General features: G+C 48.5%; 1 protein-coding gene across 2 annotated transcripts in view; it reads left to right on the forward strand.

Moving 5' to 3' along the window:
- Col26a1 (collagen type XXVI alpha 1 chain) overlaps positions 1-26962 on the forward strand; it is a 143775-nt gene that overhangs the window by 9029 nt on the left and 107784 nt on the right. For both annotated transcript variants that reach the window (XM_063234249.1, XM_013152526.3), the window contains exon 2: positions 25982-26104. In XM_063234249.1, coding sequence (XP_063090319.1) covers positions 25982-26104 — 123 coding nt within the window. The remainder of the gene's footprint in view (positions 1-25981; positions 26105-26962) is intronic.

Below are 26962 nucleotides of genomic sequence, written 5' to 3' on the forward strand. Positions count from 1 at the left end.
CTACCCCCAGCTGCCTCCAGAGGGACCTGTGTGCAGGGCAGAGTTGCCATGTCACCTGTGACACCACGGCCCTTGCCAGCTCTGGTTGTTCCTAGCAAGGTTTTCTGAGCTGCTTCCTCTGGATACAAATGGATCCCTTAAGGAAAATGGCTCACAAAGCTATAGTTTTTCCCCAAGGAGGGAGGATCTCGAACCTCACTGATGGGGCCTACTCCCGATTCTGAGCCTGATCTCCTTGTGCCTCAGTCTCCTCATCTGTAAAATGGGGATATTACATGTCTGCCAGTTGGAGCCATCCTGAGATTTATGTGCTTAAAACAAGATCTTGTAGACATACTTTGCGGTTAGATGAGATGACAGATGTTCTCGAAGCCTGTGTCAGGTGCTGACCAACTTGAATAAAGGGGAGATGGAGGTTGGCACAGACATGAGACCATGGAATCCTTCTCAGAGGAGCATTTTGGAGGATGAAGTCCAGACCAGTCCTTCGGGAGCTGTTAGCCCAGTTGACAGGGCTGGGAGCAAGTAGTGGGCGCCAAACATATTCCCAGCTGAACCTCACCCTTGGAGGAAGGCCCTAACTTTGTGACTTCTTGTACCCCACTCCCAACTTACTTGACAAGCTTGGGGGTGTGGGGCTCCCCAACTTCGTGTGCCTGTGGACATTTGTGCTGTGTATGCACAGATTCTTTGGGTTCTGGTTTGTAGCCCAAACATTTGGTGTCTTTGTTTGGAAGACTCTGATCTTCCATCCAGCTCTTGGTTCTGGAGGGGCAGGGATTGTGTGGCATGTGGCTGAACCCCCTCCCTCCGTCCCCCCAGGTCTCAGCACCTAGGAGGTCCCTGGATGGTCTTCCTGATCAGAGCTTTAGGAATGACTCAGCTTTTCCAGGCATGGGGTGGCGGTGGCTGTGGGGATGGGAGTGGGGATGGGGGTGGCAGGGCCTCAAGGCCCCATCTCTTGGGTGTTCCAGCCCTTGAGAGAAGCAGCAGTTCCCTAGCCCGTTGGCCTCGCTGCCCAGGTCACTTCCTTAGCTTCTGACATTTTTGTCATTCCAGCCCCACTGGCAGGGCTTATCTGGGAATCCACACCACTCACTTCCTGCCTCCCTGTGATTGACTTGGCCACCCGGCTGATCCCTAGGCTCCGGAGGTCTCGGCCTGCCTGGGCGCCCAGTTCTGGGATGTTGAGATCCTAGCTGTTACAGGACTTGCCAGCCTCTTCCTCTCTTCTGTTCCATCCCTGCTGATGACATTTTGCTCAGACCCTAGAATTCTTCAGTGTACTCTCTGGGGAGGCCGCTGAGAAGGCGACAGAGACTCCAGAGGGAGGACCCTGCCTGGCAGCTCCCGGCTTCTCAGCACTCTGCTCTGCTCCATACTGGCTGCCTTTTAGCCTCAAGCTCTTTCCTGATGCAGGGCCTTTGCATGTGTTCTTTTCTCTGCCTCAATTGATCTTGGCTTGTTTGGGGCCTGGTTAACAGTGCAGAGATCAGTCTAAAGCCACTTCTGGGGATCCTTTTCTGATCCCATAAAGTGAATGAGGCTCCTTTGTTTAATGCACTCAGGGAAGCTCTCTCACAGAGAGACTCAGGACAGTCAGTAAACCTAGTAGTGAGCGGGCGGATAAACAGTGAATGCTTGCCTAACTGGGACTGTGGATTCTGCCGGCGAGGGCAGGGATCCCAGCTGCCTTTCAGGGTGCTGTGTCTCTGAATTCTTGCCTGGATCACAGAGAACACTCAGGAAGGAAGGGATTAGCCCCTCTGCAAGTTATGCTGGTTCCCTATGGCCTCAATAGATGATCACAAATTTAGTGGCTTGAAACAACACATGTTTGTTTTCCTACAGTTCTTGAGGTCAGAAATGCAAAATGAATCTCACTGGGCTGACATCAGTTTTGGGGGTTGGCCCTTCTGGAGGCCCCAGGGGAGAATCTAGTTCCTTCCTTTTCCGGCTTCTAGAGGCTGCCTGCATCCTTCCTACAGCTTCTTCCCCCATCTTCAAAGGTTATCTCTCCAGCCTCTTTCTATACCTTCCTTTTAAAGGGGCCCTTGGGATTAGGTCCTGTTCCCTGGGTAATCCAGGATAAACTCTCCACCTCAGTGCCCGTAATTTAACCACATCTGCAAATCTCCTTTCACAAGGGGAGATAACATTGCCACAAGTCCCAAAGACATGGATGAAGACGTCTTTGGGGGAGCCGTTATTTAGCCTAATACGCAAACTATGAAATGAGAAAGGTATACAAGATTGGGGCCACTGGTCCGGGACTCCAAGTGGTGTGAAGATTGAGACTGCTTAGCGCATCAAAAGCCTGCTAAGATTTAGCCTTGAGTGAAGGCTCGTGATGGAAGTGTGGCCTTCCCATCCAGATTTTCACGCAGCTGGGAGGGTAGGATGCAGCCGGCTTCATCTGGGCTGTGAGGGAGGGATTAACTCGTTCCACACAGGCGGAAAGGTAGAGATTTAACTAAAGTTTCCTGTATATCTTTCTCACCCTTTTATTGATTAACCCATCCTTCTTTGCCAGTTTAACGTACCATTTCTATCATATGCTAAACTTCCAAATATACAAGAAACTGTTCATTTATATATTAAAACCATGCCTCTTCCCCTCTTTCTCCTCTTCTTCCTCCTCCTCCTCCTTCTGTTCTGGAGCTGAATCAGGGCCTTGCATATATTCTGCATTTTACTCTATCACTGAGCTATACTTCTAGTCCAATTTAATTACTATTTATATTTATCATATGTTATGTTAACTGAGAGAGCAATTCCTCATTTACTGTTCTTTATAAAAGTCTTCTTAGCTATTCTTGTGTAATTTACTATTGGGTGAATGTTGGAATCATCTTTCTTAGTTCTATGAAAATATTTTGGGGCGAGGATTTAGCTCAGTGATATAAGTGCCTACCTGCCTGGCAAGCGCAAGGTCCTGAGTCAATCCCCAGTACCGCAAAAAAAAAAGAGGGGGGGGGGATTTTGATCAGCCTGTATAAATTAATGGATTAACAAAATTACATGCTTACTGTAGTATTTTTTAAGAAAAGCTCTGTGCTCCTCCTAGTCAAGTCTTATAAAAGTTAGATCCTATAGCAGTACTGTCCGCAACAGCCAAGGGAGGGAACACTGTGAATGGCCTATTTTATTCCTTGAGATTTGTAAATATTTATGGTTGGTAAATGGGAAAGCTATTACCTTGTTTTAATTACCTTCATGAACTTTTAAAAATTAGTTTAATGATTTTTCAGGTAGTATTTTAGGAGTTTTGAGATAAATTATCTTGTAGTCTCCTTGTACATGTGGTCATGGTCAAAGTCAAACCTTGTTTGGTCATAGAACCAGAGGATGGAATAGTAGTTTCCAGGGGCTGTACAGAGGTGATATGGGGAGAAATTAGTCAAAGGGTACAAAAATTCAGTTATGTAAGATGAATAATTCTAGAAATTTTATGATAGCAATGTGATTATTGTTAACATATTATATTGATTACTTGAAATTTTGCTGCAAAGATAGATCTTAAGTGTTCTTACCAAGCTGGGAATAGTAACATATGCCTATAATCCCAGCATTCTGGGAGGCTGAGGCAGGAAGATTGCAAGTTTGAGTCGAGCACAGGCAGTTAATGAGTTAGTGAGATCTTACCTCAATATAAAAAAGAAAAAGAGCTGGGAATATAGGTCAGACTGAAGACCCTAGATTTAAATCTCCACCCCGCAGCTCCCCATAAAGGAAGAGATAAAAGAAGAAAAGAAACAAAAGAAATGGAGATTGTATTAGTTGGTGTCTTGTAATTATAATGAAGTAAAGACAGGTTTCTTGTGGCTCACAGTTCTGGTGGTCCCGGTCCTCTGGGATGGGTGTACCTCACAGCTGTGAGTCATGTCTCCAACCAAGGAGCTGAGAGAGAGAGCGAGAATGGGGGGGGGGGTCCCCACAGGCTATTTTGATGGCATGGCCCCAGTTTCACAAGGACCTCCTGCCAGACCCCATCTCTTAGTGGTGCACAGCCCCTCCCAAGCCCATCACCCCAGCCTGGGCCTTTACATTCTGTCCTCTGGGAGACACTGCCCACTATAGCAGTAACAGTGGGAAGTGATGGGTATGATCATTAGCTTGACTATGGGGATCGAATCACAGCCCGTGTGTATATGAAAATACCAAGTTGCATGTCTTAAATATGTACAGCTTTTAATTTAAAAAATGTATCTATTTGTAGTCCTGAGAATTGAATCCAGGGCTTCCCACTGAGCCACATCCCAACCCTTTTATATTTTTCACTTTGAGACAGGGTCTTGCTAAATCCCTAAGTCACCCAGGCTGGGCTTGAACCTTTTTTTTTTTTTTTTTTTTTTTTTGGAGACAAGGTCTTGCTATGCAGTTCAGGCTGGTGGCCTTGAACTCGATGTATAGCCCAGGCTGGCTTTGAATTCCTGGCAATTGTCCTTCTTCAGCCTCTGGAGTACTGGGATTATAGGTGTAGGCCACCAAGCCTGGCTGGGTTTGAACTTCTGATTTTCCTGCCTCAGCCTCCAGTATCCTGAAATTGTAGGCCTGTGCCACCATGCCTGGTATTAAATATATATCATGTTTTTTGGTTAGCTATACCGCAGTAAAACTGGGGAGTAGAAGAAAAAGCTGAGTTGGAAGAATGGAGTTTCATCATGTTTTGCAAAAGGTTCTGGAGGTGGAGAGCTTTGAGAAAGAGGCCTTGGAAGGAGACAGTGGTTTGACTGCTGTCCTCCGTGCCCTCCTCCCTCCACTCCATGTTCACTCTGAAGATGGCGCGTAGTGTGGGGAGCCAGGACATAGTTAGGAGCAACGCTACTTGTCCTGTGCAAGCTCTTTGGCTTAGAAAGAGAACATATAGTTTTTTTTTCCCAGCGAGAGAATCCTGACTTCCCTACCTTCACTGACTGATGAATGGATGGAAGTGGTACTTGGATATTGAACCAAGGGTGCTCACCCTAAGCTAGTTCCTCAACACCTCCTCCATCCTTTAAAAAAAATGAGACAGGGTCTGCCCGAGCTGAGATTGAATCTATGATCCTCCTGCCTCAGCCTCCCAGAGTGCTGGGATTACAGGTATGTACTACTAGACCCAGCTTCATATATTTGTCCTAGAGCTGGATCGTGAACTTGGGGTCAGGAACACTGATTGGGTGGCTTTGTCTGGCTCACCAAATAGTCCAGGGCTGAGTGCAAGAGGAGCTCAAATCTCTGGTACAGATTCAGTGCAGCTGGTACTTGGCTGCAGTGCCTGGCTCAGGCGGGAGTGACCAGGGCACAGGAACAGGTCCAGGCTGCTGGATGAACAAGGGCCTGTGCCTGCCTTCTTGCCTGGCCATTGGCAGGAGCTGATTTGGAAACGGTCTGTGGCAGAGCCTGGGCCTGGGACAGCTGCACATGGGGACAGCTGTCTCAGCTGCAGGACACAGGATCTGCCCTGAGATTAATAACTGCATAGCCTGCGGAGAGGAGCAGAGCCGGCTAGGGTTACCCCGGCCAGGAAGCGGGTCTGCCCACGCCGACGGCGCTGGGAGCAGCACGATGGATGGATGGATGGATGGATGGATGGGCTCCGGGGGCCGCGGCAGCCGGGCGAGCCAAGCCCACTCCCTCGAGCGCAAACCGACCCTCCCAGGAGCCTCCTTTGCTTTCCCTCGACCCGAACTCCGGGAATTATGTGAAAAGTCAAGAATGGAAACCAAATGTTGGTGTCAGGTAGAGAAAGCCGATGGTAGTGTGCGGCCCAGCACATCTGGAAGCCGCGAGGCTCAGCCCCAGCAGCTGGCACAGATATGCAAGTGATACAAGCTGCACACACATTCCCTCTAAACAACAAAAAATATTTTTCCCGATTATATTCATTATAGACAATTAGAAATAAAGTGGAAAGGAAGACATCATATATCATTCCATTATGTAAAAGATTTTGCACTTTAACATTTTTAAAAACAATCATTTTGGTTTTTTTTTTTTTTTTTTTTTTTTGAGATGGGGGGTCTCAATATGAAGCCCAGGTTGGCCTCAAGTATGTGGCAATTCTCCTGCCTCAGTCTCCCAAGTGCTGGGATTGCAGGCTTGCATCACCACACTCAACTTGAATTTTATAATTTTTCATTGTGGTAAACAGCCAGGTGTGATGGTGCACATCTGTAACCCTAGCACTCAGGAGGCTGAGCCAGAAGGATGGCTGTGAGTTTGAGTCCAGCCTGGGCTATACAAGTGAGTCCAAGGCTAGTCTGGGCCAAATAGTGAGACCCTGTCTAAAAAAAAAAAAAAAAATGTGTGTGTGTACACATACACACATATCTATAGATCTGTAACAAAATCTTAAAGCATTTTGAGGTGTGCAGTTGAGGGGCATGAAATACGTGCACTTTGTTCTTTGTCTCCCCCATCCCCACAACTCTTTTTTTTTTTTTTTGTCTTTTTTGTTTTTATCGGTACCAGGGATCAAACTCACAACTGCCTGCTTGCAAGGCAGGCGCTTATGCCGCTGAGCTAAATCCCCAGCCCCTGCAACTCTTTTCTTGAGAAACAGAAACCCTGTCACTTTTAACGCTACCCCCACCCCAGCTCCTGGAGCAGCCACTGTTCCTTCTGTTTCGGGGAGTCTGACTACTGTAGGGAGCTCACAGAAGAGGAACACACGGATTTGTCTTGTGGCTCCTTGTGCTGAGCGGAATGATCTCAAGTTGCGTGGCTGCTGTAGCCTGTGTTGAAACCGCCTTCCTCCTTCAGGTTGGATAGTGCGTTTATAGCCCATCTGCTGACGGTCACTTGGGCAGCTCCCACCTTTTGACTACTGTGAATCTTGCACTAGATGATGGGTGTGCAAGTATCTCCTCTTGCCTTGGCTTCCAATTCCTTTGGGTACTTGGAGGAGGACTTGCTGGATCATATGAGAATTCTGCATGTAATTTTGGAGAAAATACTGTACATTTTCCATAGAGGATAAAACATACCACATTTCCATCAACACAGCACAGTGCCTCCAGTCTCTCCACGTCAATGCCAATTCTTGTTATTTTCTGTCTTTGTTTTTATTTTACTTTTTTGCTATATTGGTAATAGAACCCAGGGCACCTTACCAATGAGCTACATTCCCAGGCCTTTGTTTTTATTTTGAAACAGTCTTGCTAAATTGCCCAAGCTAGCTGAACTTTGCAATCCTCCTGCCTCAGTGTCCTGAGTGGCTGGGATTACAGGTGTGGGCCACCATGCCTGGCTTTATTTATCTATATACTATACTATTATATTAATTTTTTGTCTTGTCTTTTTGAGACAGAATTTCAGTATGCAGCTCAGGGTGACCTTGAGCTCACTTTGTAGCCCAGGCTGGCCTCAACTTGCAGCAATCCTCTGTCTTGGCCTCCTGAGTGTTGGGTCTATTTATTTTTAGTAGTCGTTAACTAACAGGTGAGAGGTGTTATTTCATCGTGATTTTAATTTGCATCCCCCTAACGACTGATGGTGTTCAGCATTTATTTCATGTGCTTGTTGGCTATGTGCGTATCTTTGGAGAAATGCCTGTTAAATCCTTTGCCTTGTTTTGAATTCGGTTGTTTGTTTTGTTGTTAAGCTGTAGAAATTCTATATACTTCTGGCTATTAACCTCTTATCAGATATGTGATTTGCAAATATTTTCTCCCATTCTGTGAGCTGCTTTTTGATTGTTAATGTTTTGATGCATGGATGTTTTGAATTTGCATGTAATTAAATTTACTATTTCTCCTGTTGTTGTCGGTGATTTTGTTGTCATAGCCAAGAAATCACTGCCAAAGCCAATTTTATGAAGCTTTTCCCCTGTGATTTCTTCTAAGAGTTTTATACTTTTAGGCCAGGTGTGGTGGTGCATGCCATAATCCCAGCACTCAGGAAGTTGAGGCAGGAGGGTCACTGTGAGTTCAAGCCAGCCTGGACTACACAGTAAGACCCTGTCTCAAAAACAAAAACAAACCCAGCCAACCAAACAAACAAAAAACCCCAACAAAAACCCACAAACTTTCAGACTTCTAGGCTTCAAGTCGTTAATTCATTTTGACTTAGTCTTTTTTTCTTTCCAATACTGAGGGTTTAACCCAGGGCCTTGGTACTAAGTTACAATTCCTGTCCCTTTTTATTTTATTATTTTTTATTTTGGGACAAGATAACAGTAACACAGCGCCTTCTCCAAGTAGCTAAGTTGCCTGGGCTGGGCTTGAACTTTTGAGTCGCCTACCTCAGCCCCCATACCTGGCTTAAATCAGTTTTGTATATGGTATAAATGGTATCCTTTAAGGAAAGGAGCCATCCATTCTTTTGCATGCAGATTACAGTTTCCCAACATCTTGTGTTGAAAAGATTTGTCCTTGTCCTATAGTTTATGTCTGCGGAGCAAAAACTATCTACATTTAGGAATGTTTCATTTTGGTCTTTGTGCTTGTTTATTGTTTTTGCAAAGGTAGAAATGCACAGGGTATGTAGAGGAGGAAAGTCAGGATCCTGAGTCTTGGCTGCCTTTACACTGACCCTGTTTGCTCAGGAGTTGTCATGCAGCTGTCTCTATTCATCCTGTAGATCCTTATAGATGGCCATGGTTTCCCAGGGGCCCTCGAAGGCAGCTCAGACAGGGACGCTGTCATCAAAGTCTGTGGAGGAGAATAACTAAGCAATTACCACGTGAAATCTGTAATCACGAAGATATGTGTTAGATGACGTTTAGATCTGAATGCCTTCCTTCCCTAAGTCTGTATAGTAAAGGGCTGGTTGCCAGTCTGTGGTGTTATTGAGAGGAAGAGGAACCTTTAAGAGGTGGGACCTGGTGGGAGGAATGAGGTCATTTGGACCATGGCCTTTAAGGAGATATGGGGACCCTGGCCCTTTCTTCTCCCTTTGCTTCCTGGCTGCTAGGAGATGAGTAGTTTCCTTTATCACGGTTCTCATTGCTACAGTCCCTGCTTCTCCACTTATACCTGAAACAAGGCCAAGAGACCATGGACTGAAACCTCTGAAACTATGAGCCAACATAAACCTTCCCTGCTTTCAATTTGATTGTCTCAGATATTTTGTTACAGTGATGGAAACCTGACTGACACAAAAGATATGAAGAAATAGAGGCAGGAGCAAGGTGTAATTTCTACATAAAGATGGAAGTGAAACTGAAATATGAATCATCTCTAAGGCACGTGATTTTATTCTTATTAGGTCGAATATTTAAATTTTGAGTTTTACTTTTAAATTCTTATAAAAAAGTTGCACATGCACATAAAGAATCAAATAGATGTACCAGGCTTAAAATAATGAACAACAATCAGCTACTGTTCTTTCCTGCTTTTCAGAGACAACTCCTCAAGCTCCTAACCTTTTATATTTTTGGTATTGTTTCTGTTGCCTCCAAAGCAGAGTTATCTCGTTACATCTTGAGTGTTCTGTTTTTAGTGTTAGGTGAGGGCTGAGGGTGGATTGTCATCCATACATGCTGTTCTCTTCTCGAATACTTACTGTGCCCTTCATTTATACCACAGTTCTGGTTAGCTCAATACTCAGGACTTAACCTTCTGTCTTAGTGAGGGCTGAGCCAAGCAGTTTACTATAATTTTTTCTTTTCATTCCCATCTTTTTTCTTTCTTTGTTTCTCTCTTGCTCTTTCCTTCTTTCTTTCCTTCCTTCCTTTAGACAGGCTTCCACCATGTAGTTTAGGCTGACCTTGAACTCACGATGTAGCCCAGACTGGCCTCTAACTCATGGTGCTTTTCCTGCTTCAGCCTCTCGCGTGCTGGGATTACAGGTAAGCCTGACTTCCTTCCCATCTTTTTTTGATGTCTTTGTTTCTGTTCACCTAAGTTTCTGTGGAATGATTCTAATTCACCTCCATACTCTAGGTGTGCAACTTTCCCCTAGTAATTAGTAGATGCTCATCTTTTGGACCTAAACCTCTGTGTCCTGAGATCTCAGCTGACTGAAGTGAGATCTGCAATCTTAGAATCTTCCTGGTCAACATCCTGAGGATTTTCTTCACCCCAGATCTCTCCCTTGTGTTAGAAACCCTCTCTGTTGCTTTTCTTTGTTTTACCTCCCTCATTGTGTTGAAGCTCTTCCTTCAGTAGCTTTCTGAGAAAGAACAATGCCCAGAACAAGGATGAGACATGTATTAGCTGCTCTCTAAAAATCCATCTTTTATAATCATCTTTTTTTTTGTCTTTTTCTTTTTTATCGGTACCGGGGATCGAACTCACGACTGCCTGCTTGCAAGGCAGGTGCTTATGCCACTGAGCTAAATCCCCAGCCCCTATAATCATCTTTTTTAGTTTCATTTTTAGGGAATTCCTTTCCTCTCTCTTTAATTTATCCATAAAATATGAGTGTATACTTTTAGTTGATGCTATTTTAACCAGAATCATTAGTTGTGCTAAATCAGGAAAAGTTTCATGAACACGATTTGGGGGATGGAGGGATGAACATCTGGTTTTTCCTCCCGAGGTCCCAGGCTAGGGAGGCCATGTGTAGAATTCAGACCCAAACTCTCTCTGAGACTACTGAGTGCTAGGCACCCTGGGGGCTGAGGTACGTGCCACAGGGTCCTCGAGCTCCTAGACCACACATGCTCTAGGAGCAAAGACCCCCAAGCATCTGGGGCTGCAAACCTCAGCCCAGGCACAGGTGTAGGAAGCTTAGGAGAGAAGAGAGAGATGAATCTATGAACCTATGAGTGAGGGCCGGACCCCTGTCCCCTAGGAAACTGAGGCATTTGTCCTGCTCCAGACAAAGGCCCCACCTGCAATAAGGTTGTCTACAACATTCTTATCAAAACAACATTTGGAGTCAATTTTTTTTCCAGTACAGGGGATTGAATCCAGGGCCTTTGCACTCAGTTACGATTCCAGCCCTTTTTTATTTTGAGATGGAATCAAAGTGTCTCAGTCTCTCAATTGCCTGGGCTGGGCTTGAACTTTTGATCATCTTTCCTCAGCTTCCCAGAGTCCTAGATTACCTGTGTGCACCACCCTCCCTGGCTCAAAGTTACTTAAAATTTTTCTTTTGTTGTTTGTTGGTTTTTTTGAGACATGGTCTCACTATGTAGTCCAGCCTGGCTTTGAACCCACTATGTAGCCCAGGCTGGCGTCCAACTCTTAGCAATCCTCCTGCTTCAGCCTTTCAAATGCTAGGATTAGAAACGTGCACCACCATGCTGGCTTGGAGTCACTTTTTAGGTTTCCGGGTTGGTGGCCGTGCCCAGGGATGGGATCTCCGGGTCGCTCCTGTGACACCCACTGCCTCACCCTATGTACCCTTTAGGGTCTGCTCAAGTCTTTTCTTTTATATTAAACTTCTCACAGCCAAAAACAAAAAAGACCACCAGTTTTAGGGGGTTCTGAATGTCTTTTTAAAGCAAAAGTGGATGGAGAAGGAGATTTTTCCAGAAAGTTCTTCAGGACAGCCTTCATGGACAAGCCTGGAAAGGGAAGTATCAGGGATGGGCACTGCTCCTTTGAGGCTGAGAAGCTGACCGCAAGCCTCTCACAGGCTCCCAGGATCCTCTCTCGGGCCCTGGCTTCAGGCTGCACCAGGATGGGGGTCCCCTCCTCAGTCTCAGCTTTGGCCCATGCCCTTTGCTCCCGGCCTGACCCGCTAACTAAAGCCTTCTGTCCTGGGGTCAGCATGCTGCCTGGATCTGGTAACTGAGGGACCTTTGCAGGGGACAGAGCAGAGGAAGGAAGGGGGATGGGCAGAGGCCCCAGGCCTCTGGCCTGAGCAGATGGTGAAGAAAAACACCTCTTGTTTGCCTCTCTGGGGCATCAGGGCTAAGGGAAGGCGCTCACCACTGTGTGTGGGGGTGTGCAGGAGTGTGGGGTCACCCCCTCTTCAGTGAGTGAGGAGGCCCGGTAGAGGTTCTGCTTGTTTATCTTCCCTAGGGTCTGGTGTGTCTGAGCTGCGGATTCATCCTGGGCTGGGGCCATGACCCGCCCCCAGGCCTGGGGCATCCTGTTGAGTGCTGAGGGACCCAGGAAACTTCAGGAACAAAGAGGAGTCTGCCTCTTCCTTATTCACTCTACATAGATCTTCTGTATGGCTCTCGGGGGAAGGAAATGAGTTCCACATTTGGACTCAATTTTGGAGGTCTTTAAAATTCTACAGGCCTCGGCTTGGAACCGGATGTTAACCTTGATAGCTCTGGGCTGACCATGCATGGCTATATTTGTTGCTCACTGCACAAGCAGATCTTGCTGTTTCCCTTGGGAAGTGGGCTAAGATACAAAGAGGGACTTATCCAAGGTCACACAGCTAGGGGTAGCTGAGCCAGGCTGGACCTGGGTTTTCAGGCTTTCCATCCTGTATCGTCTGCATCTTATTGCATTAGGGCGGTATTCAGATGAATGGAGTGGCAGGGGATCTAAAATATCGCATGTTAGTGGGGAAGGAGCATAGGAAGTGATGCCACTAAAAGATATTTAATGGCCACAGTTCCCTAGAAGATGGGGCGTGTTCCAGTGACCACATGGGGAGACTGGAGTCAGTCAGGCATAGAGGGACACAGGGAAATGTGGGTGAGGGTGTTTACTGTGGCTGTGCCTGGCTGGAGTCATGTCAGGCTTTGTAGCCTAGGGGCCGCCCCAGCTGGCACCAGGCCCTGGGGCTATTGGGGTGTATGAGTGGTGCCCTGTCTCTGGGGGTGCAGATGCTGGATGATTGCTGTATGTTTAGAAAGTGCTTCCTCATAGGAAGATTCCTTTTGGGGGTGACAGGGAGACTGGAAGCCAAAATGAGGAGATTGAGGTTTATAACTGGATTGCCCAGAAAGAGGAGTCCCCCAGATGCCTGAAGGTAGAGGTTAAAGCATCGAGTCTGTAGAGACTAGAAATGCGGGTAACACACAGTGTCCACAGAGAGCCCACGCCAGAGTGTCACCAACTCCAAAGCCAGCAAAAATGTCACTGCTCAGCCTGACGTGGGCTTTTGAATGTCTCAGACAAGCGAGGTGTTGTACTACTGCCGTGCACAGTTTTAGCTCAGCTTTTATTTATTTATTTGTTTGTTTTTGAGACAAGGTCCTGCCATGTATTTCAGGCTGACCTTAAACTCATTATGTAGCTAGGTTGGCTGCAAACTTGTGACAGTCCTCCTGCCTCAGCCTTCTGAGTGCTGGGAGTGCAGATGTGCACCAGGGTGCTTGGGCAGCCATTCGTTATTTAATGACTGTCTGTTGGATGATATACTCCCCCAGGAGGGAGAGCAGCCTAGACACTAACCTAGGCAAACACTGCGTCTGTGCTCCTGTGGCTTGTGGTCTATGTGTGTTCAGTACATTCACTTGCTTCTTCGCCATGACCTCCCTAGGCAAGGTGCTGTTATCAGCTTCATTTTACAGGTAGGGAAACTGAGGCATGGGGCCGTGTCATAGGTAACAGAGGTAGAACGGGGATGTGGACTCAGGCTGTGTGAGTCTGTGCAGAGCTTGAGGGTGGAAGATGAGGGGCTCGGGAAGCAGAGGTGAGAGGACCTGACCACGGTGTGGCTGTGGGAAGAGGCCGGTGCACGTGTGTCCACACGTGTGAAGGGTGGGGCACGCTCCATGTCAAGTGAGGTAGTGTGGGGCGCAGGGAAAGGAGTGGCAGATGGACGGCTGAGGACAGTTGGTTCTGCCCAAGGAGTGACAAGTTGCTGTGGCTTTCACCACAGAGGTGTGGCATGGGTTGGGCCTCCAGGGAGGCCAGCGTGAGGTGGGGGGGATCTCCACACCGGTGACTGCAGCCGGAGCCAGGGCACCCCAAGGCAGTGGGCATAGCCTCTGGGGTCAGTGTGCACGCACTTCTCAGCCTAGGCACCTTTTCCGAGGTAGGATTTTATTATGATGCTCGAGCTGGTCTTGTCCTCCTGTCACAGCCTCCTGAGTGCTGAGGCCACAGAAGTATATAGTTCCTTTTTGCATCTGCTCTTACAAGCACACACCTTTGGTGCCAACTGGTGAACAGGCTGAGGGTGATGTTTGGAACCTGGAGAGAGTAACAAATGTCTGGAATCTAGTTCCTGGCTGTCCACTCTTCCAGGTCAGGAAAGAACTTGGAGCCCAGAGGAGCAAGCCTGGATTCCAGGTCTGCTTGGCCTCTGTGGTGTGTGGCCTGGAGCCCACAGTGTGTGAGGTGAGAGATGGGTCCCCAACCATCTCCAAGTCCTTATCCCAGGACTGTGTGACCTTGTGTGGGGAAGAGGGCTTCTCAGATGTGGCCATGTCAAGGATCTCAGCTGGGAAGATCATCCTGGATCCAGGGTGCCCAGCCTAATATTTGAGGATCCTTATAAGTAGGGGATATTCAGAGCAAGAAGCCATTACCATGGAAACAAGAGGGTCCCCACGGAGGTCAGGAGAGAAGGGATCAGGCAGATATACCAGAAGCGGGGAAGGCAGGAAACACGTCATTCCCTGGAGCTTTTGAAGGGCACCAGGTTGGCCATCGGGATTTGAGCCCACAGGAGGCTGATTTTGGGCTTCTCATCTCCAGGGCTGTAAGACAATAAATGGGTGTCATTTTACACCATTAAGTATTTCCTCATCTGTAGCTAAAGCAGTAGGAAATTAACACACCACACCCCCTCTGCAAAGCAGATTTGTTGCAGCATCCCTGCCCTGTCTCTGAGGATCAGAAAGTAGGAGACAGAGCCAAGCCTGGTGGCGAACGTCTGTAATCCCAGCACACTGGGAAGCTGAGGTAGGAGGATCACAAATGTGCGCCCATTTTGGGCAGTTTAGCAATTTAGGAGACCATCTCAAAATGGAAAACAGTAAAAGGGCTGGGAATGTAGCTCAGCATGAGTATGCAGGGCCGGGGTTCAGCCCCCACTAACACACATGCACTCACAGACGCGGCAGGGGACCTGGTCTCCTCTGCAGCTGATTTTCTGTTTCTCTATGGCAGTTTCCAGACCTGGCTGTGTAAGGCTCCAAATGTCCCGTTGTGAGGTCTCCTCTGAGGGGAGATAACCGTATCTCAAGGAATTCTAAGCCAAAGTCCAGCAATGCTCCCCACGCCTGATGAAAAGAAAGGCACCTCCTCCCCGGGTGGCCTTGTTCAGCGCGTTGTGCCGCCTGCGATGGGTTTAATTTTCTGTTCGGATCCCCGGAGGAGCCCGCAGACAGGAGCTCCGCAGGGGGCAGCGGCGCTCTAGGTGGGAGCCTCGGCTCGCAGTTCCAGGGAGGGAAGCCTTTAATCACGGGCTGCGGGAGGAACAGACCCAGAAGAACCGCGGCTTTCCCCGCCGCTCCGCGTGGGGAGAGCTGTCCCCGTCCGCGGGGATCGGGCCTTTCTTGTGGTCAGCGGCTCGGTGCCCCCAGGACTGGGGCGCAGCAGTTGGATGGATGCGAGGGAGCGGCAGGGAAGGTGGGCTCCTTCCACCTTCCACCCCTGGGACATCTGCCTTTAATCACTGCTAAGAACAAAGCAGCCCAGTAATTGCCCGTGACCGGCTGAGAGCCGCTCGGGTTTCTCTGGGGTTGCCGCCAGGGCGGGAATGTGGGGGCAGGCGGGGTGGGGGTGGGGGGCGCCTCAGCCTCCAGTCACTGTGCACTGAGGAGGTCCTGGAAGGAACCTTCTGCTACCCGGCTCTGTTTTTATCTCACCCTTGCTGAAAGAAAGACTCAGAGAGAAGCTGGGCATGGTGGTGCCCACACCTGTAATCCCAGCACTCTGGGAGGCTGAGGCAGAAGGATCACAAATTCAAACCCAGGAAGAGCAACTTAATGACTTAGTGAGACCCAGTGTCAACATTTACAAACAAACAAAAAACTGGGGATGTAGCTCTGCGAAGGCCTTGACTTCAAGCCATAGTACTACAAAACAAAAACCCCAAATGTACCTCACCCCCAAAACCCAGAAACAAAAACTCAGGCCAAGGTTTGGATTCCGTGGTACAGCATTCAAGGCCTTCCCTGGACATCTCTTCCTGACTCAGCCTCAGCCTTCTTCCCTCTCCAACTGCCAGCTTCAGCCCTGCGGAGCAGAAGAGCTCTTCTGCCTATTGCAGAGCTTTTTAGGTTTTTGTTGTTATCGTTTGTTTGCTTGTTTGCGCTGGGGGTTGAACCTTGTCTTCCCACTGAGCTACATTCCCAACCCTTTTTATACTTTTTATTTTGAAACAGGGTCTGGCTAAATTATCTACGCCAGACTTGATTTTGTGACTCTCCTGCTTCAGCCTCTCAAGAGTGCCTGGCTTACACGCATGTGCCAGCAGGCCCAGATGAGATGTAGGCTTTTGTGAATGCCTCACGTGCCTGCCCTGGCAGGTGTAGCAGGGCTGGAAAAAGGGGGGGTTTTGTGCCCTGGGCGAGACCTGTGAGGCTTGGACTGATGGTGGCAGGAGCTTAGAGGGGTCCAGGTGGTGGAGGGAACTACGGAAGGAGGGTGCAGAGCCAGACTGCTGTATCCTAGGAGGAGCCTGGAGGCTGGGGGAGGGCCTGGAGAGGGAAAGAAGCGCTCTGGGAACATGGGGGATCCCATCATCTAGAGGAGGAGACAAATGGGCTGGTGGGCCTCAGGGGAGGAGACTTAGGAGAAAGGGTTTTGTCACCAAGCCCTGAGCCCTGACCATAGTTTAGCCCACCATTACAAGGTAACTGAGTGGCCTATAAACTACGTGCTTAACAATTCTGGACATAATTGAATTTTTTCTAAAAGTGCCCCTGAAGCCTCTCTGCAGACTCTAGTAGAAACTCTGCTAAGCAAGTGTAAGGCTTCTGTCCTGAGAGCTAACAACCAGAGATAATCGAGATGGCTACTTTCAGATGCAGGATGACCATATGAAGTTAACTCCAACTGCGGGACATCTGTGGAAAGGCCCCCTTATGTTGGAAACAGAGAAATCACTGCTTTTCTCATTGGCCTAACTACCGAATACTTAGGATGGACATCCCCGAGCACGGTCAAAGGCTGGTTGCTATAGACTGGGTTCAGTCGACCTGGAACTGGATGGGAAGCCCCCAGTGGCACTCACTAGTCCTCTGGAACCAATTTATGGCCCTGGCCACCCCCTGGATGGATAGGGAGATGCACGCTGGGACTTGTGTGGTTCCAAGGCAGGAGTGTGAAAAGTATCAGCTACCCCACCTGTGACATCGGTGGTCTACAAGTGTACTTCACTGGTATAATCATTGGGCTTCTGTCTTTGCCCTTCTCTAGGGTTGGAGGATGTCATGCAGCACATCAAGGCCCTCACTATACTCAGTGGGCCTTAAACAACACCTCGACTGGTCTTTCTCTCCTAAATGAAGGAGTAAAATTAATGAGGCAAGTTGTCCTCCAAAATCGCACGGTGTTAGACATTCTAACAGCAGCACAGAGTGGTACTTGTACAGTTATAAAAGCTAAATGTTGTATGCATTCCTGATCCTTCTGCTAATATCTTGATGGCTGCTCAAGACATTAAATGACAGGTTAATGTCACGTCGGATTCTGCATTTCTGGGGCCTTCTTCTTACCCTCTTCGAGGGAGGCTATTACTGGCTCTTTCTGGTAGAAACATTTGTTGATTATATGCATAATAGTCTTGAGTTTAATAGTTGTTCTGTGCATTCTGGATGGTTGCTTTGGCCTTGTCTCCTCCAGGCTTAAAGCTGTATGTCTACACAAGACAAGAATGCTTGGTATCAATCAAGGTGATAGATAGATACCAAGATAGTCCCTCTGTGGAGTGTCTTTGACTCCTGATCACAACTACGACCCCCTTCATCTGGAAGTAACCAGAACAATCATTGCCCCTTGCCCTCTCATGGCAGTTAGGGGTGACTTTACAGAGGGGAGAGTATTACAGTCAGTTGAGTTAGGTAGAAATATTGTAGGCAGTCAGACAGGTCCAGGCCCTCAAGGCAGTCAGTACAGGATATGAGAACGCATTACAACCGTGGCTGGAGGTGGCTGGAGGTGCCTCTGGGAGAGGCCAGGCCTCAAGATAAAGAGAAAAGCACCAGGCCTACATGCCTCCCCAAGAGACAAACAGTAAATTAACATTAACTTCAGTCACCCAAGGTGGGTGGCCAGAACATCCTGATCAACTCTTCCTAAAAAGGTCCTTGTTCTTTCTAGTACTGTAACATGACATGGTTCCTCATTGGATCAACATTACCTAATGGCTAAACTTGTAATATTATTGGTCGATCATAGTTTCCTCCTGGGTTGTACCTGCTTTGTGATTTTTCTCCCATTTTGCTTTATAAAAGTTCCTCTGTAGGGGCTGGGAATTTAGCTCAGTGGCCTAAGTGGCTGCCTGGCAAGTGTAAGGTCCTGAGTTCATTCCCTGATATAAAAGCAAAACAAAACCAAACAACCTTCCTCTCTAAAATGGAGTCTGTGGCTGCCTACTTTTGGGGTCCCCTCCTGTCTCTCAGGAGCTATCCCCTTATCAATAAATGTTTCTACTCTTAACCTCCTTTATTCCTTAGAATTCATTCTTCAATTTTGGGGATCATGAAAGTGGCATATCGGACATCTAGCAGATTATTTTTCCTATGTCACCGGGCTGCCTTTGCAGGGAAATTTAGGCCTCCCTTGATACGAAGACAGCTGTATGCCACAGTAGTGCCATTGGTCATCCCATATTTAGACGAGAGTCGGTTCTTTTGGACAAGGGCGTAGTAGAGGCCCCATGTGGGTGGCAGTGGAGTGGGTATCAAACGCCAAACCCGACTCTGCCAATCAGGTCAGTGGTCACATTCCTGAGAATCCTATAAGGTTTTTCCTGTCTTTTATTTTCGTACTGGGAATCAGACTCAGGACCTTGGGCTTGCCAGGCAGGCGCTGTGACACTGAACCCCAGCCCTCCTGTCAGTTTTATTTTTCCCCAGTTACACTGGGAACCAGTACACCCCCCCCCCCCGTCCCCTCCCGCCCCGCAGGAAGATGGGAGAAAATGCCAAGCAGGAATCCTAACTTTTTTTTTTTTTTGGTATCAGGGATTGAACTCACAACCTCGCGCTTGCTAGGCAGGCACTTATGCCACTGAGCTAAATCCCTGGCCCAGGAATCCTAACTTTGCCTGACTGTCACCACCTGGCTGTGCCACTGCTGTTGTCCTTTGCCTGCTTTACATCTCAGTTTTCTCATCTGTGAAAAGGAGGCTGGAGCAGGAGGATCTTCCTAAGTCTCCATCCAGGTCCACCGGGAGGGCTTCAGCAAGCAACAGACCTGAACCAAGTTCTGATCACATCCCGCTCAGCCTGCAATGCACTCTGGGTCTTTCTGTGAGTCCCTGCCACTGTGAGGATCCTATTCTTCCCCTGAAATCTGCCACCGAGACCAGTGCCCGGAGTTTCAAGGGGCCAGCTCTCAGGGAATGTCCTAGGGCATCCACACACCCTACTCAGCACTCTGTCGGCGACAGTGAATTAATTCCTCTAATACCCAGACACTGAAACCTTTGGCCTTTTGCAAGCTGCCAGCGGCTCTGGGTGATGGTGACACTGGAGTTCTAGGACAAGAGCCCCAGCTCTAGGAGCCCTAAAGTTGGCTCACCCAAGAGGACAATTTGGGTCCCTTCATGAGATGATGGCTCCTGCTTGGGGTGGGGAGCAGCCTTGATTTCCAGCATGGTGGCCTCATCTCGGGGTCATCTTTGAGGCTCTGTGCTTGCAGGGACCTGAGGTGCAGAGGTGGAGGGCAGTGACTGGTGACTTCAAGGCGTTGCTCTGGGGTCTGGAACCTGTCCCTGAAATCTTGAAAATGACTTCAGTCCTCTTATCTTGGGGTGTTTAGGTTTGAAGAGGGGTGAAACTCACTAGGTAAATATAGGAGTCTGTGTTCCAGACTCCTTAAGTGATTAACCTGCCCACATGTAGTGCTGGGCCCTAATGATGTGGCCCGAAGTGATTATTAATAAAGGAGACAGATATTAAAATGAGGCAGAGATGCCAACCTTCATCCAGCTTTTAGTTCTCTATCACGCCTCCATGTCCCTGTTAAGTGTATTTTGCTTTTTTTTTTTTTGGTGGGGGCCAGGGTCTTGCTATGTAACACAGCTTGGCTTTGAACTCTTGATCCTCCTGCCTCGGCCACCCAAATGTTGTATTCTTAATCCCAGTTTATGGATGAGGCTTCTGAGCTTCGGGTGCAGTACAACCCATGGAGGCAGAGCATCTCAGGCTCTGAAGACTGACGCTTCACCTGCCTGTCCCAGGCGCTGCCCAGAGCCCAGGGTGTGCAAAGGCAGCCCTGGGGGCATCTTGAATGTGGCAGCAGCTCCATGGGCGTCGGTGGCACTGGTGAGTGATGCCACCTTCCTTTGTGCCACTGAGGGTCAAAGAACCTTCTTTCCACCTGCTGACACTCAGTAATTTGAGTCTTCGAGATGAAATGACAGCAGGCGGAGGAAGCTATTTATTTATTTTTGGTCCTTTTTGAGACAGGGTCTCACTATGCAGCTGAAGCTGGCCTTGAGCTTACTTTGTAGCCCAGGCTGGTCTCGAACTTGCAAGGATCCTCCTACCCCAGCCTCCTGGGATTATAGGTGTATGCTACCACACCTGACTCTTGAAGCCAATTGTTAATTTAGACTCTAAATGATGTAATTTGAAGGGTATGAGAGTCGCATAACCCTTGAAATGCATAGGAGGGCCGAGTGGTTGGAGCTTAACTCCCTTCCTCATAGATTTTATTGAAAAGTTGTTGTGCCGGAAATCAAATTCAGGACCTTGCACTTAACCATGCGGGCACTTGTGCCATTGAGCTATGTCCCCGCCCCACCTGTCCTCATAAAGAAGAGGGGACTAGAGGTGATTTGAGAGGAAGAAAAAATGATTTTTAGGGAAGATGAATGGAACAAACTTCACCTGGGCTTGGGCATGGTATCTGCTCTTCGACCCTTCCTCAATGAGGACTGAGTTTATCTTCCTTGGGCTCTGATGGCAGCCATGCTCCTGCGGATTTCAGGCAGAGGAGGAGACTCCAGGCAAAACCTTTTCCTGCCTTTACCACTGCCCAGGGCTTTCTGCTTGCTGTCCTATGTGACATATTTTGAGGTATCATTTTCTGAGTCCCCTAAAAATACAGAGCCAGCAGTACTGGCCACTGGCATAGGAGCCATGGAGCACGTGCTACTCTGAAGTTCATGGTAGTGAGATGTGATGTTTGTGTCCCAAGAGCCTCAGACCCAGGCCAAGGGCTCAGTGCTGGAACAGTGCAAGGCTTGCCGGCCCGGATATTTCCTGTGACCCATTTGGAAAAGTGCTTGGTTCTGTGCCTTGACTGGTACGTGGTGGAATGTTTAGGAGGTGAGGCCTTGCACCAGGTCTTAGGTCACTGGAGCACATCTCAGAAGGGACAGTGGGACCTTGATCTCTCAGCTTCTGCTTCCTGGCTCCTGGTGTAAGGACTTTGCTCTGCTGTGCTCATGTGGGGATGAGCTGCCCCTGCCTGTCTGAGGCCTAACCCAGTGGGTGGCCTGACCTTGCTTTTGACCGCTCACCCTGGAAACCAACCAGACAGACTGTTCATTACGTTTATTAAGTTCATTGAAGTCCAGCGTGGGGGTTCATAATTGTGATTCCAGTACTCTGGGAAGCTGAGACAGGAGGAACTCAAGTTTGAGTGCAATTGCTAAATTGCACAATTTAGCAATTTATCAGGACTCTATTCAAGGGAAGAGTAAAAAGGATTGGGGTGGAGCTGTCTGTGAAGGTCCTGGACTCAATCTCAGTGCTGAAAAAAAATTATTTTTTCTCTCTGTTCTGTAGGCTGGAGATCCCAGAGGCTTCTTTCCTGTCTGGGGCTGGATTCCCCATAGTTTTCTATATCTTCAGTGTCTTCTCTCTGTGTGAAATTGGGTCCAAATTCCCTCTCTCCGTGAGCACTTGAGTGGATAGAGTAGAGCTCCCCCACCCCAAGACCCCGTGGTAACTGGATCACCTCTTTAGAGACCGAATCTCCAAATGGAGAACTGGGGGCTGGGACTTTTAAGATATGCATTTGGGGGAGACACAATTCAGCCCATAACTCTGAAACTGCTTTGCCAACCATAAAACAGGCCTTGGGGTGCTGGCCCCTGCCTGCCTGTGGGAGGGGCCCGAGGTGGCTTGGGGACTGGTTCTTCTACGCTGTCATTCATGAGTGGTGGCCTGACAGTGGTCCAGCTTACCCAGCTGCAAATAGCTTTTATTTCCTTCTTCCCTACTAAGGATTGAACCCAGGGCCTTCCCACAGAGTTACACCTCCAGCCCTTTTTTATTCTTTATTTTAAAATAAGGTCTCACTAAATCACCACATTACACAGGGTGGGCTGGAACTTGGGATCCTCCTGCCTCAGCTTCCCAGCGTTTTGGTATTACAGGAGTGTGCCATCAAGCAGGAGCCCACTGGCTTCTTGGGAAATGTGTAAGGTGTAACCAGGTAATTAGAACAATAGAAACATAGGGAAGGGGCTTGGGCCTGAAACTGGATGCCCTATTCTTAAAGTGACCACGCCAGGGTTCAGGACCTGGCCCACATCACAGCCCTGAGCCCACTGTCCTGAAGAACCTCAAGGTGCCCCAAATGTTGCAGGCTCAGAGAGGCGTGGTTGGCTAGAGAGGCCCGAGGTGGGGAGTGTGGGTTCCCATAAGGCCTCGAGAGGGGAAGGGTCCTAATGGAGACTGGTAGGAGGAGAGCTGACCAAGCAGAAGGCCGAATGGCCACAGCTACAGGTGACACTGGGGGCTGGGTGGTCCGCAGTGCGCCCTCTGGCGGCAGGGGGTGGAGCCTTCAGGGAAGTTGAGGCTGGCAGTCCAGGGAAACAGGACTGGTGAGGCTGGACCAGCTCGCTGTGCAATCCCTGCATTCTGGGTAGCTGAGACAGCAGGATCTCAAGTTTGACTCCAATGAGGGCAGCTTAGAGAGACTCTGCCTCACAATGAAAAATGAAAAAGGGCTGGGATGTAGCTCAGTACGGGATTCAGAGACGGTCAGCAGACTCTGTTCCTGAGCCCTTGAGGCGGGTGCATCTGGGCGCTGACTGCCCTGTTCTCACAGAACCACTCCCTCCCGCTCTTTGGAGATGCACGCAGGTGTGGATACAGAGCCTGTGCTGCTGGGCTGAGTGGTAGCAGGACCCCAGGCTGTGGAGGTGTCCCCTGGGTAACTGGGATAGGCTGGATTGCCACGAGTCTGGGGTGGCTGGGACTGACTGGTCCCCAGGGCTGGGTAGCTGGGTTCCTGTCCAAGCTCAGCTTTGAGTTAGGGCCGGGTCACGGGCTGAACCTGCAGACTCTCTTTGCCCACCTGCAGAATAAGAGAGGACAATTGTCAAACTCAGTGACACTGTGGGTTTGACCATCTAATCAGCAATGACGCCTTGGGCATGGTTTTTCCTTACCAACTCTGGGTGTGTTGACGTAGCCTTCACTGTTACCAGGACAGGTAAATGATTTGTCAGTCCTGGGTATTGCACCCAGGGCCTTCCCACTGAGCCACACCTTCACTCCTTTTATAAGTTTAAAAATTCATCAAGTTGTCCAGGTTGGGCTCAAATTTGTGATTTTCCTGCCTCAGCCTCCTAAAGCGTTGCGATTACAGGTGTGCATTTCCATGCCTGGCTTAGATTTTTTAAAAATATAATTGAGGCTCAGTTAGGGCACATCACTTTGCCTAAGTCACACAACAAACTGATGGCCAAAGCAGGTTTCTTCTTTTGTTTGTTTTCTTTTTCTCCTTGAAATAAAATGAATTTGGTGGGGAGAAACCAAAACAGGTTTCAAACTAGGTCTCCGGGTACCTTTGGGGAGGCAGGTTGGCTTTTGACTACTTTTCCCTCTTCCCAGGTAATTCTGTTTCTGCCAGTATTGGTAGGATGTTTTTTCCTAGCAAATTGTCCAGCTGTCAACATTTTGAAGGTTTGTGATGTAAGGTCACATAGAATGTCTATTTACACATTTTACTATCTGGAATTGTTCTTGTTCTTTTTGTCTATATGTATGTCTTTTGTTTCTCATTAAGAATGGTTTAGGTTTGTTGATTAGGTTTTTTCAAAAACCTGTTTGTGTTCTGTTCATTTTTTTTAAGAGACAGAATCTTGCTAAGTTGCTACGTTGCCCAGGCTCTGCATGAATTTGTGATCTTTCTTCTGGGCTTCCTTAGTGCTGGGATTATATGAGTGTGCCACTGTGCCTAGCATTTTTTTTTTTTTTTTGTCTTTTTGAAACAGTGTTTCACTATATGAACTCACAGCAATCCTTGTGTCTCAGCCTCCTGTGTGCTGGGATTACAGATATGTGCCATCACATCTGACCATTAAAAAAAATTCATTTTAATGGTTCTTTGATAATTTATTTTTCAGTTTTACTCTTTTCTCACCAGTGTGTGTTTTGTGGCTACTTTCATTTATAGGTTGATCAAGATTTTTTTGGGTTGATCAAGTTTTCTTTTTTTCTTTCTTTTTTCCTTTTTGTTTTGATTTTGATTGGTTTGTCAGTTTCACATTTTCCTTGCTAGTGTTTATCTTAAGATTCAAAACATACTTAATCATGTATTTTTATACCACACTCAAAACTACCTGACTTCTATGGTCTTCCCTTATTATTTATTTGTTTATTGTACTGGGAATGGAACTCACGACCTCACCCTTGCCGGGCAGGTGCTGTGCCACTGAGCTACTTCCCTGGCCTGGTCTTTCCTTATATAAGACAAAAATCTCTGCAACTTCTAGTTTCCTCAGACCTTTTCCTCTTTGCCATCTTCCATATCAAGATCACCTTTATTTTAGATCTAGGCTGTTATTAAATCATATTGGGGTTTTTTGGCCCATAACTGCTACTTATGTTTAATATCTTCCATTCAGGTCATTTTTTGTGTCAAAATAAAGTCTGTAATCATTCAGAAAGGCTGACTGGTAAACTCCCTGGTATCTTTTTGCACCTGATAACCTCTATTTGACCTTTGTCCTTGCCGGATAGTTTGGCTAGGTATAGAATCCTAATTCTTTCCTCTTTAGAACTTTGAGGTAGTTGTATCTCTGCCTTCTTGAGTCTGATGCTTCTGATAAAAACTTAATTTAAAATTATTATGGGTAATTTTTTATCCTTTCTTTCTATGGCATTTAGTATTTTTTCTTTGTCCTGCTCAGAAATCTCTTAATAGCACTCAGTGGGCCTTTCAAATTAGGAGTCATGTCTTTCTTTAGCTCTGGGAAATGTTATTATTTAAGTGCATTCTTCAGGAAGTTCTCTTTGCTCTCTCTTATTTCCCTTTTGTATTTATTAATAAGTAGGTGTTTGCATGTGTCTGGTTTCTAAATTCTTTAACTTCACATTGTCCATCTCTTTGTATTTTTGCAGGACCTCCTGGGAAGCATCACAGACTTCTGCCTCACCAAAAAGTCTTTAGCTGTTTCCACTGTGTGTGTGTGTTAGTGTGTGTGTGTGTTTTCTAGTACTCGGGATTGAACCCAAGGCCTTTGCACTGAGTTACATCCCCCGCCCTTTTCCTTTTTATTTTGAGACGGTCTCATTAAATCATTGTCACCCAGGCTGGGCTCCACTTGAGAGCCTCCTGCCTCATTTCACAAAGGTCCCTGGCTGGGCCCTCACCTAGTCCCTGGTCTCTTACCTGATGCTGGTGCCCAGGCTGCTCCTTCTCTACCAATGCCATCTTCTGTTCCCTGCCCGTGGCCCTCCACTCTTGCTCAGCTGAGGGACCTTTCAGAGCTCAGCTGGTGGCCTTTTATAAGACAGGCCCTGCTCTGTCCCACAGGTGCATGCCCTCACATCAGCCTGTCATCCTGTGCTCTAGGCTGTCACCTCTGCAGCCAGGCTTCCAGAGGCAGCAACTGATCAACCCATCCCTCAGGAAGTACCAGTACAGAAACGATAAGCTGCAGGCTAACGAGTGTGGGTGCCCCCTGGGGTGGCAGGGGCTCTCAGTGGGCCCCTTACCCACCAAGAAAGTGCCTGCAGGATTTGCTGGGGCACCTGCTCTCCCAGCTCAGCCTCTAACCTCAAGGTCCTCAGGAGCAGACAGCGCTGACATGACTTCTATTCTCTCCACAGGCACTGGTGCCATCACACGGTGACGCGGACCGTGTCCTGCCAGGTGCAGAACGGCTCGGAGACCGTGGTCCAGCGCGTGTACCAGAGCTGCCGGTGGCCCGGGCCCTGTGCCAATCTCGTGAGGTAAAGGCCTTGGGCTGACCCTCGCCCTCTCTATTCCTTGGGGAGGATCCAGCCGCAGCACAGTGCTGGCAGAGGCTGGATTGGTGCTTGGAGACCAGATGTGAGCCGAGCACACATTTATGGAGAACCTTGTGTGTGCAGGCGGGGGGCATGTGTGTGTACCAACGGTGCCTCCACCGTGAGAGAAACTCGCAGAGACACCACAAATGCTGGGTGAGGGGAAGGAAGCAGCAGGAAAGGGTAGGTGGGGCCAAAGCAGGAGCTGGTTAGCTTCCAGGCTCCAGACTGGAGTACAGGGTGAGAATGCTCTTTTAACCTCTCCCACTACAACCTTTCCCCTCAAGCCCCACCCTATTGGCCCCGCCCACACCACAAAACCACGCCCATAACACACGAAGCCACGCCCACTCCCACCTACGGCCTCCCACAGCGCACTCCTCCTCTCGCTGTTCCATCCCCCAGCTCTGTCCTGGCCTGGTCCTCTGCCACACATGCGCATCCGCATCCGCATCCCCATCAACAGGGAGCCATTTCTGATCCTGCTGCCCGGCCTGGCCTTCTTCACCTCCAAGGCTCTACTTCACTCCCTCCCTTCTGCTCCTCCTCCAGGCGGCACTGCGGCTCAGAGACAGCTCCCCCAAGCTGTCCCCCTCCCCCTCAGCGTGCCACCCTGGGGCCTCTGCTTCACGGATCCCACCCAATCTCTGCTGTCCCCACGCTCTGAATCTGGGGTGTCCTGGGGTCTTCAGGGAAACAGAACCAGGGGGCGGTGCACGTGGATGGGGCCCAGTCCACAGTTAGAAGGCTGGCAGGTGATGCGAGGGACCCAGGGGGCTCGCGGCTTGGGTCCAAGGCAGG

The sequence above is a fragment of the Cavia porcellus genome, unplaced genomic scaffold (assembly GCF_034190915.1).
Source record: "Cavia porcellus strain 051 isolate PalLab524CR breed Dunkin Hartley unplaced genomic scaffold, mCavPor4.1 scaffold_23, whole genome shotgun sequence".
Lineage (NCBI taxonomy): Eukaryota > Metazoa > Chordata > Mammalia > Rodentia > Caviidae > Cavia > Cavia porcellus.